The 18,894-nt window shown below is 45.2% G+C and overlaps 1 protein-coding gene across 1 annotated transcript in view; it reads left to right on the top strand.

Annotated features, from left to right (window-relative positions):
- The first annotated feature begins 5,125 nt into the window (after positions 1-5,125).
- The window catches only part of TUB (TUB bipartite transcription factor), an 88,139-nt gene continuing 74,370 nt past the window's right edge, over positions 5,126-18,894 (top strand). Inside the window, exon 1 of the mRNA XM_017651088.3 lies at positions 5,126-5,425. Coding sequence (XP_017506577.2) covers positions 5,259-5,425 — 167 coding nt within the window. The 5' untranslated portion in view covers positions 5,126-5,258. The remainder of the gene's footprint in view (positions 5,426-18,894) is intronic.

The following is an 18,894-nucleotide window of genomic DNA, read 5'->3' on the forward strand; positions in this document are numbered from 1 at the left end:
CCAGATCACAGTTCAAATGTTAATTCCTCATAAGCCTTTTTGCATCCTGTCAGACTAGACCAATTAGCTAAATCCCACCATCCTGAACTAAACATTTTCATAGCATACAATATTTTCTTAGAGTTTTTTAACACAATGTATAATTATGTATGAATACAAATTCCAGAGTAATAAGAGTTTTAGTTCCAAATAGTTCCCTCTTAAAAACAGCTCTTTAATACTCATTTCTACTGATGACAAAAAATTAATCTTGCCAATTCAAGGTAAACTCAGGCTCTTACTTCATGAAGAGTCAATTCAGGATTCTCCTTCTGCACAGAAGAGTTAACATAATGGCTCAAGACTGCTATCTTAGAAAGGCCTGCTTGTATGGTTTACACCTGGCTAGCATGTGGGCATTTGAATTTCAGGATGTTTCCATCACTTCCTGATGAGAATGGATCACTGTGCCTAATATATTTGTACAAACAAATGGTTTATATTTTCCTTTGGGGACAAAATTTTGGTACATGCTAGTCAAAGGGTATCCATGTGACTGGTCCCCAAATAAAAACCTAGGCGTTGAGTCTCTAATGGACTTCCCTGATAGCATTTCACACATGCTGTCACAACTTGTTGCTGGGGAAATGGGCTTATCCTGTGTAACCCCACTAGGACATGATTCTTGGAAGTTTGTACCGGGTTTCTTCCAGACTTCACCCCTTGCAACTTTTTTCTTTGCTGATTTTGCTTTGTTTCTTGGCAGGAAAGGGTTAACTAGGCAGATCTAGGTTGCTCAAACTCTACACATTCCGAAGAAAGGTTTGTCTTCAGGACTGGTCCTCAGCCAACTCTTGGGAGAGAAGCTGTGGGCCCTAGGAATATTCTGCCTGATAAGACTATTTCTATATGCCTGAGGCCTTGGGCCATACCATACCAGTTTGACCAGATAAATTTATTCTAACAAAATGATTTATGGTAAACTCTTTCTGCTCTGGAGAGGCAGGGAAGTTGTTGTGGTAGCTGAGGTCAGTCATACAGGCATTGAATGTTGACATGACTTACCCTCCATTAAAAAATCTTGGACACCACAGCTTAGGTGAGACTTCCTGGTGGTGACACTTCACCTGTGTTATCATGCGTTGTTGGGAGCATCAGTGAGTCCTTATGCGACTCCGTTAGGAGTCATCTGAAAGCCTATACATGGCTTCTCTTGCCTTTTCCCAAGTATTTTCCCTTTGCCAGTCTTTGATATGTGCCCTTTCACTGTAGTAATATACCATCTGAGTAATATAAGTAATAAATCTATATGGGAGTATAAGAGCTTTTTCTGAATATATTGTGAGTCCTAGTGATCATCAAGCCTGAGCGTGGTCTTGGGGACACTGACACAGTACCCTTTCACTGTAATAAATTGCAACCATGAGTAACAGCTATATGCTGAGCCTGTGAGTTCTCTTAGTAAATCATCAAACCTGGCAGTGGTCTTGGGGACCCCTAATGCTCCCTGTCCCTTCCTTTCCCAAACTCCTGAGAGAGAGACAGAGGTTTCTGTTTGTATAGTCACCTGGGGAAAGGAATGTATCTGATCCGTGATCATCTCCATAAGAACTAACTTGTCCCATCTGGCCCTTGTCACACCTGTCACCTTTACTCATTTTTGCCATTCCAACATGACTCTGATAACCTGGCCCATGTACTGTGCATACTCCTTAACCAAACACTTAAGCCCATTTGGGTCTACCAGCCCTCTTAGGAGGTGCAGGGCTTCCCATGGCATTTTGTGGTACCAGGCTAAGAAAATGAAACTCTATGAGGACCCTACCTTTAGGACCATTAGTCCTGAATCAGCCATTATTGATTTTACCAACTCTGGCAGGGCTGGAGCAGGGCTCCCATTTCCTACGTGCTAGTATTTCCACAAACTTCACTGGGGTTTCTGCTGTCCCAGCTCCCCACCTTATTCTGCTGTGGATTATTATATCATTGTAAATATTTGTGGCTCAGAAAGCATGTAATGTTCTTTCTAATGTTATCTAGCTAATTGTCTTAATATTTAAAATTAATGATCCATTTATTTTCAAATTTAACTTCTTGAGAATTCATAATAATTGATAAATTAGTTTAAAAGTCTCAAAATTACCATTATCACAGCGTATAGTCATGCATATAAATACATATGGTGGAATTTCAATCTGTAAAGCATATGAGGTCATTTTTCCTCCAAGTTCTACCTAGGAAGTTTGCCTGTAATTGAAAGCAAATGTTGAAATATTAATAATAAATCTGAATGAACAACAGGGCTTATTCATACTATGGATGTTGTGCACAAGTGAGAAGTGATGGGAACCCACACACATCATTATTGAGCATTCACAAGTTCAGGATGCCAGAAGTGGAATTCAGTTACCTGTCCTCCAAACTGCAGTAAATAGTCTCTGTATCTGCTCTCTAGAGTGAGAAGAAAATTGAAAATACGAAAACAGAACTACTAAAAATCATATAGGAAGTATTGTTCCTAAACCCTTTTAAAAATACTAGAACCTTTCTTTACTTCCTGTTGCTCAGCAGAACTTTTCACTGCATAAATAGTCTGGTTCTTGCAACTGCTCTTAAAATCACCATGAGTTCATAGAGCATTTTGCTGTTGGTGTGGTGGTGGTGGTTTGTGTTTGGAGTTCACTGGTTGAACACTGACATGCCTCCTGTCTGCACAGGCAGCTGCCTGCCCTGCTGTGCTCTCCCTCAGGCTCCCCACTCACTGAGGGCCACAGCCGTCACTGTGGGACTGCTCACCTGGAGGGACAAGGGCCTGTTCCTGCCCTACACAGCAGAATTAAGGATGTCAGGGAAAGTTCCCTGTCAGTTATTAGACTTCTTAGCTCTGTCTCCACCCCTTTCCTCACTTGGAGAAAGCCCTGCAGACTCAGAGTAGAGAGAGTGTTCTTGTGAAGACCTCCTGCCACTATGTGTGTTTGCAACGGAGAGGGAGCGGGGCGGAGGTGAATGGTGAGATATCACTGTGGTTATTCAGATGGGCCCATGAGGATGAAGCCACACTTGTGAGTGTGGGAGTTGGGGGTGAGCCACCATATTGGCCAGGTCATTTAAAGTGCCAGTGCCCTGGAGATGAAGCCCATCTTTAACAGGAATGGGCATCTTCACTTCTTGAGCTTGGGCATGCAGTTGTTAGGATGTCTAGGGAAGAAATCCTGTAGGAGTCCACCTTCTAGAATCAGAGTATAGATCTCTGCAGATGGACTGAGGAATGGTTCAGGGTCCTGGATCCTGCATTTGTGCATTTCATGTGAGGGCAGTTTATTTCCATTGTCTTCCTCTGAAAGTAATGAAGTCCTTGAATATTTAATTTAGCCTGTTCTAGCTACACTAAGAGAGCATAGGGATTGTGTCCACCACGACTGGGGTGTTAAAGGGGAGCATTGAATCTTAGGGCGAAACAGGATGGTGGCAGTGGGAGCAGAAAATAAAGGCAGAAAGTGACCTAGGGGCACACTGCAGAGTGCACTTGGTTGTAGGGAAGGTCAGCCTACAGCCCTGACCAAACAGTGAAATCAGGTCACACAGTGGCAGCAAGTTGATTCTGGAGTCCCAATCCACCAGTGCTGAGGTCATGGGTGTGCCAAGAGTCTCACCCTCAAGGTGTGGTTCAGAAACAGTGGTTCTGTTTGGGAGTCAGTCCGTGCATGTCAGTTTGTACACCCCAGAAAGGAGTAACGGTGTCTGCTTGCATTTTGCTGAGGACCTGGCTCTTGGCAAATACCATTTAATGATGTATTTGGGCTGCCCTGAGGGCCATGGGAAACCAGTGGTTACAGAGATGACTGTATTGCTCAGGGGGGCGAACTCCCAAGCTACAGGGACCAGCTAGTTACATAAGGGAGAGAGAAGCTGACTGGCTGGGGCCTAACGCTGATAGAACACATGCTCCCTGGAAGGGCAGCAGCCAGTTCTCTGTTCCATGCCTGTTATGCTGAAGGCCAGTCCAGGGTTGCCAGATTTTCTTCATTTTCAAAAGAGGCCAAAGGTTTGTCAAATCTCTCAATTTTTAAGTTGTCAACTTAGTGGGAAAAAAATTGTAGGACAAAGACACATTAGCGGGCTGGTTGCAACAGGGGTGCTGCCAGTTGCATCGCCTGTAACCCACAGGGTTAACAGGCAAGTCTGGTTTCATACGAGGGGCCCCTGATCCTTGGATTAGTGTAGCTCAAGCCCTACTGCCCTGCGTTCCACTTCCAGGATACAGCTGGCCCCTCCACTGGTCCCAGCGTGTTAGTGCAGCTTCCCCACAACAGCTGCATTGAAAAGTCCTTAGGCTTCCAGGACCTGTGCAAGAAGATTATACCTGTAAATCCCTGCAGCCAGCAGTCCTGGGTGGGGGAAGGGAAGGAAAAGAGGGGCGGGGTCGACGGAGAGGCGCCGGCCTCCTACCTCCCCTCCCTGCCCCACCCAGCGGGTCCCTCTCCCCAACGTCTTCCCTGGGCTGCCCTCAGAAAGGTATAGACAAGACGCCCTCCGCTGGTTGAGCCAACGGAGCTGGAGTTTTTCCGAAAGAATTTTAAAAGTAATGAAGGGGAAGCACAAAGGAAAATAGTGATTCCTAGAAATGGGAGTGTTTACAGAGCTTGGTCCTCAGAACCCAAGGAGGCCAAAACATGCTAAATAGCGGGACTGTGGGAATCCAGTGAGGGGAAGAGGGAGGGAACAGTGAATTTTCACTTGGGTAAGGAGGCCGCTGAGTCGCAAGTTCTGGGAGAGAGGAACTCCGTGGTTAACCGATATCCATGCTGGGGGTTAAAGTGGTAGGAAGACAGCGGGAATCTTCGAAATTCAGGGGATGAGTTATTCCCATTCTTAAGAGGAGCAATTGATAGTGGAAGGTTGGAGGGAGTCAAAGGATGAAGACTCCCACTCCGGGAATAAGGGGCCATCTCTGCAGGGGGGGAGGCCTGAGTACGGGAAGCATATGTGGGACCCCCACGCAAGCAGGAGAAGGGGCAGCTTCTTAGCAATCCCTGTCCTGGGAAGGTTTGAAAGCAGCGGAGCCCTAGTGACGCCGGAAAAAGAGGGAGCGGTTGCCATAGCGACGAGGAGCACACCTCGGAAATAAATAAATAAGCAGTCGCGGCTGCAGCAGCCGCGCCCCCGCGGGACTCGAGCGCGGGGGAGGGGGCCCCACGGGCCCGGGTCCCCGCCGCCCGCGCGTCCCCGCCATTGGCAGAGCCGGGGGGGTTCAACCCCCCCCGGTGGAGGGGGGGCAAATGGTACGGTCCTCCGCCCGCGCCCCCGCCGGGCCCGCAGCAAGCGAGAGCCGAGCCCAGCGCAGCCGTTGCAGCCGCGGGGGGAGGCAGGCGCTGAGCCGCGAAGCTGCGATGGAGGGAGTCAGCAGCCACCGGACCCTGTCCTACAGCCGCTGGAGCTACGACAGGTAGGGCGGGCGCCCCGAGAATGGGCTCCGCGGGGTGTTCCGGTCGGCCAGGCGCGGGGCCCTCCGCGGCGCGCACTCCTCGGGGAGAAGGGCCGGCAGGCAGGAGGAGCGGGCGACAGCGCCTAGACCCCAGCGTGGACCCGGACCCTCGGGCACCCAGGACGCCGGCCCGAGAGCCTCGGGTATCCGAAGCCGGAGCCCAGCGAGGGTGTGCTCGCACCTGCGGGGCAGAGCTATCGGAGGAGGGCAACAGGGCACTGGGACAGGGCACTGCCACCCACCTCCCACCCCGGCTGTCCCGCGGCGGCGGCGCTGGAACCGCGCGGAAGAGCGTGAAGGGCTGCGCGGCGGGTGGGTCAGGAGAGGCGACCCTCGGCTCCAGGCCGCGGCCGCCTGGCACCGCCGCCCGGGTTCGCGCCCCGCGGGTTCCTCGGCGGGCACGACGGCCAGCCCCGGGCCGGGTGCCCCTGCTCGCCGCCGGGCCCTGAGGGGCGGAGCGGCACGGCAGCGTGAGGCCTCGGCGGTCGGGGCGCCGGGAGAGACACGGGCCTCCGCGGTGTTGCCAGGCTCCCTCCCGCAGGGACGGAGAGAGCCTGCGGGCGTGGGTGGTTTGGAGCCGCGCTCCCACGCACTCATCCTGGAGGAACGAATCATTCTTCCTGTTGAAACGAGAAAAATAAGGACACCAGAATGAGCTGGCCAGAAAGTGGGGTAGATTTATTACGAGATTTTTGTCCTTTCTACCCTCTTTCGGTAGAAAGGTATCCCTCTTTTAAAAATGAAACCCTAGTTATAGTAGATAGTAAATTTTGTTGCTGTTTTTAAAGTTCGTAACCCATGTTGATCTCCAGAATTCTGGAGTTAAATTTTCTGATCCCTGGCCCTAAATGGTGTGCCTGGAAGAGAACCTTCATTAACTGGGCTGCTCTCGCCTCCCTGAAGTGCTGCTTTCTGCCACTCCCCTACCCTTCACTGCTAAAAATCTTCCTGCGTCTCTGACAGCCGTTGTCTTCCGAGTTTGAGAGTAACAGGTGTTCCTCCTGCCCCAGGCTAATTCCCTAGAGGCCCTCTCACCCGCTCATCTCTCTCTCAGGGCACCTTCCCCTCCTTCCTGGCGGTCTCTCAGCCTGTAAACCTATTCAGGTTCGTCCTGTCTCCCTCCTCAAGGTGGGTGCAACCGGCCCACCTCTTTCTTTGCTTTCATTGCCTTCTTGGGGGAAAAATAACGTCTGCATCACTTAATTCTGTTTTCTCTTCACCTTTGGTTGCATCATCGTAGCAGTCTGCTTGCTGTCCACCTCACAATTCCAGTGAACCTTCCTTTCTGAAAAGCAGTGCTCTCAATGGAAACTCTAAAATGATTAGAACGTGGAGCTTAAAGTAAAACCTTCCAGCTTGTGTTCAGATCCCAAATCACACATTCATTCACTTATTCAACAAACATGTATTAAGTACAAACTATGTGCTGGGCCCTGAAGATGAGATAAAAAGGCATTATCCGCCTCCCCACCCCCACCCCAGATGAGCTCACAGTCCACGTTGCTAGTGGAAATATGTGATAGCATATGCCAAAGGTCTAATACATATACGGGAGGAAATTTTTTAATTGCAGTAATTCTATATAGTAACAAAACTGTTTTTCTTGCAAAAACGAACAAGCAAGCAAAAAAGAAGCAAGAGTCTGGAATTAGGCAAACTGGATTCAAATCTGGACTCTACCCACTAACCTTGAACAACTTACCTACCCTCTCTAGGCTTCAGTTTCTTCTGTAAAATGGGAAGTATTATGAATATTAAATGAGGTAATAAATATAAAGGGCTTAGCATTCTACCTGGGATGTAGTAATAGGTGATACTTATTGCTATTTTATTAATAAATATTGTAAATGTCTCTGGGAACCCTAGTCTTCCACAGAAGCTTAGTTTGAAAGTCACTGTTTCCCTTTTTAGACCCCTAAATACATTTGGTGGGGTTCTGTCCTCCAAACTCTTTTCTTTTCACACTAGCAACCTCAACACCTGGGGACCTAAGTAAAGAAAACAACTTCCCTGGCCCTTGTCCACACTAACTGAATCAGAATCTCCAGGTGTGGGACCCTGGAACCAATATTTCTGTAAAATTTCCCAGATGATTCAGATACAGCTGGTTTAGCTATCCTCTGGAACCGTTAGTCTCTACCACCTACCTCCATTTTCCAGTTAGTACTTAGTCTTAAAAGCATTGGTATTGAGTAATTTTTTAAAAAAATTGCATGATCCTCAATAAAACTGTTAAAAAAATACTAACAGCACATGCATGTAGTGCACGGTATTAAAAGTGATCCTGCTGCCCCCTTCCCCACCCCCACCCCTAGAAGTAAATTGTTGTTAACAGTTTACACTCTCCAACCCTGTTCAGACCCCACCACATCTCTGAACATGGGAAGCCACTCTCCTTCATGTCCCCATTAAAGCTGTGCAGTGTACAACCCATTAATTTAAGCTGTTTTCCGCTTTGCTTCTGGGGCCATATATGTATCAGTTATCTATTGCTGTATAACAAATCATTCCAAAATTTAATAGCTTAAAATAGTAATTGTTTTGGTTAGCTCAAGATCCTGCAACCAGCAATTTGGGTTAGACGCAGCTGGGCAGTTTTTTGTGGTCTGGACCAGACTCCGTTTTTCCTGGCTGCACTTTCTCGCTGACCTGCTGCCACAACTGAGAAGGTTAGCACATCTGGGGCCTCAGTCCACATGCTCTCACCTTCCAGCAGGCTAGCTCAGGTTTGTTGCTGGCAGAGGGTGTCCCTAGTCAGAGAGCAGAAGCTACCAGTCTTCTTAAGGCCTAGGTTTGGAAAGTGTACAATATCACTCTGCCACATTGTGTTGGTCAAAGTGAGTAAAAATGTTAGCCCACATTTAAGAGGCAGAGAATTAAACTTCTCCTCTTGAAGGGAGGAGCTGCAAAGTATTTATGGCCATTTTGCAACCTACCAGAATATTTGGCCTACATTTCATGAATTGCCGACTCCTCTTGGTCCCCACTGTCCCAATGTGAGCACGTGCCAAAGCTCTCCTCTCTTTTTGTTCTGTTCCATTCTGTTCTCAGCTATACCCTGGCCTCAGTTATCAACTCAGTGCTTTTAACATAGAAATCCAGATCATCAACCCAAATCTTTTTGCTGAGCTCTAACTTTCCATCTCTGAATGCTTGTGGAATCTCCCTCTAGATATTCCGCCCACGCCCCTAACTCAGTATGTTCAAAGTCAGACCCTTCACTGATAACTCTATTCAGCATCCTTCTAGCCAAATGAACCCCTCAAAGCTTTGACGGTGACCTTGAACTCTCCAGGTCTAGTAATTTCATCTGTCTATTCTCATCAATACTGCTGATTGTTGTGAAGATAAAATGAAACGTATGTAAAATAATAGATGCAAAGTAAGTATGGTTGCCAAGACCCTTGAGGGGAGAAACACAATGAGGAGCACTTCGGGCTGCAGGGTTTCTTCTGCAGGGGAAGGAGAACTAAGTCTACCACGGCTGCTGGTACAAGCCCTGGATGTCAAAACTCTTCACTGGTTGCCCCTGGGACCTTGGTCTCAAGCTGCTTGTTCCATGAAGTGAAAACAGGTGTTTTGCCACCAAAAGGGTGTCCCATTTAAAAAAACGTAACACTTGTGTCATTTTCTCCAAAAGTAAGCTGTTTTGATTTGCCATTTTAAACAACAAACAAATGAACAAAGTAATATCATCAATCCATGTGTTTTCAACAGTTTGGTGCTTGGGTCACCATCTTGTCTCCACAAAGGTCCAGTCATTATCCCAAAGGTTTCAGTGCCGTGTAAATGACCAAATTAGCACTCTTCACTCACAATTTCTGGACCCTCCCATTCTATAGACTTCTCTTCAGTTACTCACAGGATAAATTCCTAGATGTTGACACCTGGAATGGCTTCATTTCTGGTACCGTGCACATGAATATCTTATTCCCTGGCCTCAGGCACCTCCCTTCTCCCGTGCTCCCACCACACTATAGTCATCCCGCGCTTCGCCTCTGCATTTTCTCCTGATCTGCCAGCCTTTTCCTGGCCTCTCTTCTTCCTTCCAAGCCTGGACCACTGGGAGATTATTTGAACTGCTTACTACCATCACTTTCTATTTCCTCGCATGTGCTTGCACATCTCCAGCCCTGCCTGGGTCAGTGTTCTAGCCTCCACCCCCTTTCTTATCGTGGCCCCAGAACACTATCACAGCAACTGCACAGCCATGCCTGTGACCGCCACTGTCGTGGTGTTCCTCTTCAGCTCGGCCAGCCAGCCACACCAGCTCTCAGTCTTTTTACTTCTCCCCCAGTAACTTCATTCTCATTCTCCACAACAGCTCTTCCAAAATTCACCACACTCAAGAGCCCTCTTACATGACCCACACTCCACAGCCCATGCTCCAAGCAAATGATATTCCTCCTGATCCTTGGAGAACAATCTGTTGCATTGGGCTTGATCTTCTGTAACTTCCACTCCACTTCAATCAGTCCCTGCAGGGACTTTTTTGTTGTTTCCAATTCTTTGCTATTATGAATAATTCCAGGATAAACATCCTTGTGTACACAAACATTTTTCCTGATGTCTGGTTATTTGATTAGAAGAAACTCCTTAGAGAGGGGTTGTTAGTTTCAGAATTTTAGTTATTGTTGCTGGATTATCTTCCAGAAGGAGTGGATTGATTTATATACCCATTGTCAGAGCTCTAACTGCTTTGGTTTATCACTGTCTGTGAGTTTGGCTTCTGAGACTTTGAGACTTAATTGCTCAGAACTTGGGTTTTGGAGTCAAAGTGCCCTGACTTGGAAGGACAGCTCCCTCGATTATTAGTTATGTGACTTTAGACAAGTGCCTTAACCTTCCCCTACAGAAGATAATAAGAATACTTCTTGCCTCCTTGGTGGCCCATCCATTCAATATGTATTTACTGAGTGCCTCCTAAATGCCAGGCAATGCTTTCAATGCTGGCACCAGAGCAGTGAACAAAAAAAGAAAGTTACTGGCCCCATAGTGTTCACTGTCTAGTGGGGGAGCTAGACATAGACTAAATACATATATATAACATGTCAGTGCTGTGACTTGTATAATATGGTAAGTGCAAAGAAGAAAATAAAGCAGCATAAAAAAAGAATAGAATCTGGCTACATGGGGGTTGGGTGGTGGTGAACATGCTGAGTTATTCGGTGTGGTCAGGGGAATGCTTTCTGATAAGGTGATATTTCAGCAGAGACCTGAAAAACACAAGGGAGTGAATCCTGTGGCTAATGGAAAGAATGTTCTAGGGAAGGGGGACAGCAAGTAGAAAGGTCCTGAGGTAGGAGTGTGCCTGCTGTACTAGAGAACAGCAAGGAGGCCAGTGTGTCCTTGTGCCTCTTTGTAATATTCCTTCCTGCTCCTCCCCACCCACCCCAACCCTCAGGGACCCACTGATTGATGTGTTTGCATGTCCTAGGATTTTATGCTCTTAAAATCATTCAGTATGTTATCTTTCTTTGTCTGGCTTTGTTCATGCAGCACAGTTACTTTGAAGTGCTTCCATATTGCTGCATGAATCAGTAGGTAATGGTTTTATATGGGTGAGTAGTATTCCATTATATGGAGATACGTTGATAGACATTTTGGTGGTTTCCACTTTGTAGCTGTTACAAATAAAACTTCTATGACTGTTCATGTACAAATTTTGTACAGACGTATGTTTGTATTTCTCCCAGGTAAATACCTAGGAATGGCTGGATCATATGATAGGTGTATATTTAACTTAAAAAAGGAAACAGAACAACATTTCCACAGTAGTTGTACTGTTTTACATTTCCATAAGCAGTATATGGGAGTTCCAGTTCCTCCACATCCTTGTGACAACTTGGTATGGTCTATATTTTTAATTTTAGCCATTCTAATATGCATAATGTATGTTACTGTGATTTCCTTAATGACAAATGATATTGAGCATCTGTCACATGCATATTTGCCACCCATATATTTTCTTTGAGAAAGTACCTGTTAAAATATTTTCTCCAGTTTTAAAATTGGGTTATTTGTTTCCTTATCATTGACTTGGGAGTTCTTTACATATTCTGGATTCACATCCTTTATCAGATATGTGACCTGCAAATACTTTCCCCAAGTCTATAGCTTTCTTTCCATTCTCTTATATATTTGGAAGAACAGTTTATACTTGTGATGCTGTCGCAGAATTTATCATTTTGTTCTCTTATGGATTGTGCTTTTAGTATATGTCTAAGAAATCATTGCCACCTCAAAGTGACAAAGGTTTTCTCCTAGGAATTTTCTAATTTAGGTTTACCATTTTAGGTCTGTACTCTATTTTGAGTTAACTTTTGCAATATGGTATGAGGTTCATTTACTTAAGAAATGGATGTCTAAATGTTCCAGCACCATTTGTTGAAAAGACTTTCCTTTTTTTATGTCTTTATCAAAAAATCAATTGTCCTTATATTTATTTCAATACTCTCAATACTGTTCCATTGATCTATTTTTCTTTCTTGATGCCAATACCACACTGTCTTACTTACTATCACTTTATAGTAAGTTTTGAAATCAGGTAGTTTTGAACCTTCAACTTTGTTCTTTTTTTTTTTTTACAAATCAGAATATCCATGTATTACTCTACATTTCCTTTCCAGTTACTACAATATTTGTGGCCCTGCTCAGCACCAGTCACCAACCCAGAATCAGGCTACTTGGCAAATAAATTTAAAAGATTGCTTGGTGAGTGAGGAGCGAGAACAAGATAAAGGGAATGATTTGTAGAGGTCTTCCACCCAAGCTCTGGAGTGCTGCTTTAGCTATTCTGGGTCCCTTTTCACATTAATTTTACAGTGATATTTTCAAGTTCTATGAAAACAAAACAAAATAAAAAGCCTACTGGGATTGTGGTTAGGATTGTGTTGAATCTATAGATCAATTTGGGGACAGATGACTGTTACTATTACTGGACCTTCCAACCTATAAATGTGATACATTTTCTGTTTATTTAGATATATTTAGTTTCAGACATATTTTACAGTTTTCAGAGTATGTCTTTCACCGATTTTGTAAGATTTTCCCCTGACTATTGCATATTTCTCAATTGTATTGTAAATGGTTTATTTTAGATTCAGTCTCCAATTGTTCATAAAAGCAATACAGCTTTTTTAATTATAAAAGATACGAAACATAAAATTAGCCATTTCAGTGATTTCCAAGTATATGATTCAGTGGCACCAATTACACTCACGATGTTGTGTCACCACCACCACTATTTTCAAAATCTTTTCATCACCCCAAACTGATACACAGTTTCACCCCTGTCCCCTGCCTCTGTAACCCCTAATTTATTGTCCACCTCTACGAATTTACCTATTGTAGATGTTGCATATAATGGAATCATACCATATTTTTTCTTTTGTGTCTGGCTTATTCAGGTTCATCTATGTTGTAGCATATATGAGAACTTCATTCCTTTTTTCACTGAATAATAGTCCATTATATGTTTGGGTACCACACTGTTTATCTATTTATCTGGTGATGAATACTTGGGTTGTTTCCACCTTTTGGCTTTGGGAAAATGCTTCAGTGAATACTAGCGGGCAAGTATCTCTTCAGTATGTTTACAGTTCTTTTGGGTTTATACCTAGGAATGGAATTGCTCGATCATATGGTATCTCAATGTTGAGCTTTTTGAAAATAGCCAAATTGCTTTTCACAGCGACCACACCATTTTACATTCCCACCAGCAATGTATAAGGGTTCCCATTTCTCACACCCTCACCAACTCCTGTTATTCTTCATTTTAAAACTATTATTATCAGTATAGTCATCCTAGGATGTATGAATTGGTGTCTTATTGTGGTTTTGTTCTGCAGTTCCCTAATGACTAATGTTGAGTATCTTTTTCATATACTTATTGAGCATTTGCATATCTTTTTTGGAGAAGAGTCTATTAAAGTCTTTTTTGTTTGTTTTTTCAATCGAGTTTTTATTGAAGTATGACTTACATATGAAAAAATGCCCAAGTCATAAGTGAAGGGTTTGGTGAATTTTCACAAAGTGAATAAATATACTTACTTGTAATCAGAAATCTCCTTCTCACTACCCCTTGACACAAGGGTTACTGCCATCTTGACTTCCATTAGGTTGACTTCTAATAGCAGAGATTAGTTTTGCTGATTCTAACTTAAGGGTACTGGGTGTACTTTTGTGTCCTTCTTCTTGAGATGAACAGTTGATTCGCCGGCGCTTCTGCGTGGAGTTACAGTGTGCTCATTCGCGTTGCTGTGTAGTATCTGCTATGGGAATGTACCACCTGCAGTCATTCCACTGTGATGTGATGGACATTTGAGAAGTTGCCAGGTTTTGTCTGATATTAATAGTGGATATTTTAATGCATGTCTTTTGGTTGATATTATTATTTTGGGGTTTGCTTTCTTTCAGCTTTATCGAGGTGTGATGATGCATAAGAAGTATACATATTTAAGGTGTACCGTTTGATGTTTTGATATATGTATACATTATGACATAATGACCACAATTAAGCTAAATAACATATCCATCACTTCACTTAGCTATAATTTTCTTTCTTTCCTTTTGTTTTTTTGTGGTGAGACCACTAAGATGTACCCTCTTAGCAAATTTCAAGGATGCAATACAGTATTGCTAACTCTAGTCCTCATGCTGCATACATTAGGTCTCCAGAACTAACTTAACTTGCACAACTGAAGCTTTGTGCCCTTGGACCAACATCTCCCCATTTTCCCTTTCCCCCCAGTCTCTGGCAACCACTATTCTACTCTCTGTTTCTATGACTTAGACTAATTTTGATTCCACATATAAGTGAGATCATGTAGTATGTGTCTTCCTGTGCCTGGCTTATTTCACTTAGCATAATGTTCTGCAGGTTCATCCACGTTGTTCCAAATTGCAGAAATTCCTTCCTTTTTTAAGGCTGAGCAATATTCTGTTGTATACCTTCATCTACCTGACATTTTTTCTATCCACTCATCCATTGATAGACATCTAGGTTGCTTTAACATCTTTGCTATTGTGAATAATACTGCAGTGAACATGGGGACAGAGATACCCCTTCATATCCAGACTTTATTTCCTTTCCATATATACCCTGAAGTGGAATTGCTGGATCACATGATAGTTCTGTTTTTGATCTTTTGAGGAACCTCCATATTCTCTTCCATAATGGCTATACCAACTACATTCCCAGCAATGGTGTATAAAGGTTCACTCTCTTGATAATGTCCTTTGAGGCATGATAGTTTTTTATTTGAATGAAGTCAAATTTATCTATTTTTTCTTTTGTTTATGCTTTTGGTGTCATACTTACAAATCCACTGCCAAATCCAAGAAAATGAGGATTTATCTCTGTTTCTTCTAAGTGGTTTTAGAGTTTATATTTAGATCTTTGATCCATTTTGAGTTAATTTCTGTATAAGGTGACATGTAAGTCCAACTTCATTCTTTTACATGATGAGACTATTCTTTACCATTGAATGGACTTAGTTAGCACTCTTGTGAAAAATCAATTGGCTGTATCTTACTTTAAAAATTTTTTAAATCAGTTGTCCATAGATGTATGGATTTACTTCTGGATTCTATTCTATTCTGTGCCTGGCTTATTTCACTTAGCATAATGTTCTGCAGGTTCATCCACGTTGTTCCAAATTGCAGAAATTCCTTCCTTTTTTAAGGCTGAGCAATATTCTGTTGTATACCTTCATCTACCTGACATTGGTCTATGTCTGTCCTTATGCCAATACCTCACTGTTATTATTACTGCAGTTTTGTAATAAGTTTTGAATAGGAGAGGGGGCAGAAAATATACATGATGTGTACTGAACATGTCTGGGGAGGGCTGGGGCTTCCCAAGAGGCTGCATCATTGAGATAGCACAAAAGGGACAGTAGAAAGAGCTGAGCTTTGTTATTAGGCAGACCTCGTTCAAATCCTGGCTCCACGTCTAATGAGCTGCGTAGTATGTAGCACAGTAAGGGAAAATCCTTATTGTTCTGGTTGATTATAAAAATCATATCTGCCTCCAGTAACAAAAAAAAAAAAAAGAAAGAAAGGCCAAAGAGTTTAGAAGTGTATCAAGTAGATAGTTACTTAATACTCTTTACTCTTAGTTTCCCTATCTATAAAATGGAGGTGATGATTCTCTTATAATGAAAGGTCACTGTGAGAATGAATGAGATCATGTTTGTGTACCCTTCCAGGTAGGCTGTGAATTAGCAGAAACAGACCACACGCATATCCGCTATGGGACTGGGTAAAGTGCAATTCCTAATTTAATCAGCTGGGAGCTTGTTGGCAACGGGGGACCACACTGGCCAGAGCCTCTAAGACTTTTCTTGTTGCAGCCTCCTTCTGGCCTCCAGTTTCCCACACAGGGCAGGCAGTTGCTGGTGATACTCTCTGCACAGGGAGGTTTCTGCCACATTGAGAAAGTAGCCAAATTCTTATTGTAAAAGTAGCTCTATTGTGGGTAAGGCTTACTTTACCATTCCCAGAGAATGTGACACTCACAAAACATGTGCTTCTGTTTTCACAATTTATGCTCTCCAGTCACAAGGGAAAGGAAAGAGCTCTCCTGATTCTTGAACCTAAGAATGTGAGCAGAGCCACCTACTTCTGGTGGGGTTTGGGCTGAGGTGGGAGAGGGTGCCAGCCAGCATCTGGATGTCACTGAACAATGGCACTGGCTTCTGTTTCCTAGTGTTCCAGAAGGCTGTTCCTTCACAGGGTTCGAATCACTTACACAGGACATACATGACCTTGGGAAAGCTACTTAAAATGTGAACCTCCATTTCCTCATCTCTAAAATGACACATCATAGTGCCTATCTCATAGGGTTGCTGTGAGGATTAAATGAGTTAATAAATATAAGTCTTTCTAAATGGACAGTGCTTGGGACAGTGCCTGGCTGTTTATATTAAGTGTTAGCTGTTGTTATTATGACCTGGCACATAGCAAGATTCCTCCATGATATCAGGACTTTTCTGTCCAGTGAAATCTGAAAGTTAGGCCATTCCTAGATACAGGTCCTGCCCCAAGGAGGAGCCTGGGAGGACAGTGGGCAGAAAAGGGGAGGAGGCTGAGATGGGTCGGGATTACATCTGGGATGGTCCAGGGATTGAAAAGGCATGGCTAATGAAGCCCCAGTAGGCACCAGTTGGGACCGGTTGGGGAGAAGGACACAGTTGCAGGGCCTCCAGGCTAAGGATAGCAAGGGTCAGATGGGGACTCCAGGGCTGGGGACCTTGACCAGTGCCTGAGGAATGGGTGACCAGATACAGCTTCCCTAAAAGGGATTGGGAGTTTAGCCCCACAGGAGAAGTCACAAGTAGATCAAGACACTGAAATAGACCCTCTTTTAGGACTTGGATCTGTGCCACAGCTGTAGAGCAATCACTGCAGAGGGATCCAGTGGGATGGCCAGCCAACTGCCACCCCCACTGCTACCCAGTTAGAATCAGCGGAGAGGCTGGGAGGGACCAGGCTGCCCCCTGGGCCATGTAGGTTCCCAAGCAGTTCATTCTGAGATAAGGAAGTGATCGGCTCTTCCTGTCTGTACCCTGGGTTTATGAAGTATGAAGATGTGTTGGAAAGAGCCCTGCGGAGGGAGTCTAGGGCCCAGGATTTGATTCTAGTAACAAGTTGCTCACCTCTGGGCCCATTTTCCCTCGAAGTTGGATGGGCTGTGCTGGCTGACTCAGCACTCTTGTGGTTCTGGTGTTCTTTTGAGTGCAGGCCACATGCCCTCAGGTGTGTTCTGTGATTGGCAAGGCCAGGGGGGCGGGAAGAGAAGAGGGCAGGCTGCGATGGAGGCCCTGGCACTGGCAGTGCCCGCCTAGGGACTGCGGGCAGGGAAGTTGTTGTGGCCTCTGGAGCCACACAGTTGAAGGCCCTGATTTGTTCCATGGCATTTGGAGTGTAGTTCCTTTTCTTCTGATGGGTTTCTAGCAGTACAGGTGCAGGAAGACTGGACTGGTTGGGGTGAATGGGAGTGGGAGTATGGGGGCCAGTGGAGAAATAGCTGGAGGAGGGCCATGGGGCGAGAAGGGGGGTCATCCCTGGTGCAGCTGCTGTGATTGGAGCTCACGTGGTTGGGGACTGGGCAGAGGAGTCAATCGTGGAGGTGAGGCAAGGACTTCTCAAGTCCTTTGGGACTTGCCCAGACTGAGATTTAAAGTCATTAAGCTGTGTAGTTTCCCGGGTAGGGTGACCGGATGCATTTAAGCGAAAGCAGAAAGACCCTGGAGAAGAGACATCGTATCTGTGACCAAAGGTAGAAAGAAGGACCAGTGCACCCACAGCCTGAAGAACAACTGCCTAGCAGGGGCTCATGAGCACCTGTTGCTCTCTGACTCCTTCATTCTGGAAAACTCTATGCCTTGATGAAAGATAAATGCCAGCTTGAGACTGGGTCCCCTCTGGCCCGGGATGTGCTTGGGACACATGCACACCTTTCTCTCCATCCTGAGCAGTATGTGATTCCTGAAGTCTGACTCAGGTGTACGTTCCAGGTCAGCTCCCAGCTGAGGCCTTGGGCAGATATTTTGGTCTTCTGATACAGAGAGGACACGGAAAGCCCTAATGGGGTGTGTATTGGGGGTTGGGGAGGCACTATAAGGTGAGTGCTGGGCTAGGTTGTGGGGAAGTTAGCAGGTTTTAAGGAACAGCCTGCCCATGCTGTTTCTGAAGGAAGCAGATTTTCTGCAGGTGAAGGATCCTAGAAAACTGTGCCAGCTCACTGGAACCTAGTATCAGAATGAGGGGCACAGAGTACAGGTCAGTGGGATGGAGGCCCAGCACCTAGGAAACCTTTGATGCCAAGGAGGCCTGCAGGGTAATAGGGACCCAGGATTATTTTATTACAAGGTCACATTCCTCAGCAAACACTTAATCCCAATCTGGCTCTGGCTCTGCCCTCTCCACAGGAGCCCAACTAAACCCACCCCAGGAATGCCATAGTGCCCCAGAGGGCACTGCTCTTGCGCAGGCCCCTCCCTCCACAGTCTGGTTTGCTGTGGGTGGGACAGTCTGGAGGCTGTTCCCTCCTTTCCATCACCACGTGTCAGAGAGCAGATGCAGTGAGGGGTTGGGCTCTGGGAGAAAGTTTCTGTGAATGTTTCTTAGTCGCCTCAGTAAGCGTGTATGTGGGCTGTGCCACAGCATGTGTACCTCACTGAGAGTATATTTAAAATTTGTGTAGCTTTGCAGGAGGGTGGGAACAGGGACGGAGACAGTGTGTATGTGCACCACCAGGAGTGGCTATGTGGATGTGTGCGTGTGGTGTGTATTTATTTGAGTAGATGGGTGCACTGAAGAGACTGACTCTGGGGAGCAGGGGTGAGAGAGAGACTGCCAGCCCTCTTCCTCCCCTCCCTCTTTCGCCCGGAGCCTGGGGGTCTGGGAAGTGGGGGGAGGGCGGG

The sequence above is a fragment of the Manis javanica genome, chromosome 11 (genome assembly GCF_040802235.1).
Source record: "Manis javanica isolate MJ-LG chromosome 11, MJ_LKY, whole genome shotgun sequence".
Taxonomy (NCBI): domain Eukaryota; kingdom Metazoa; phylum Chordata; class Mammalia; order Pholidota; family Manidae; genus Manis; species Manis javanica.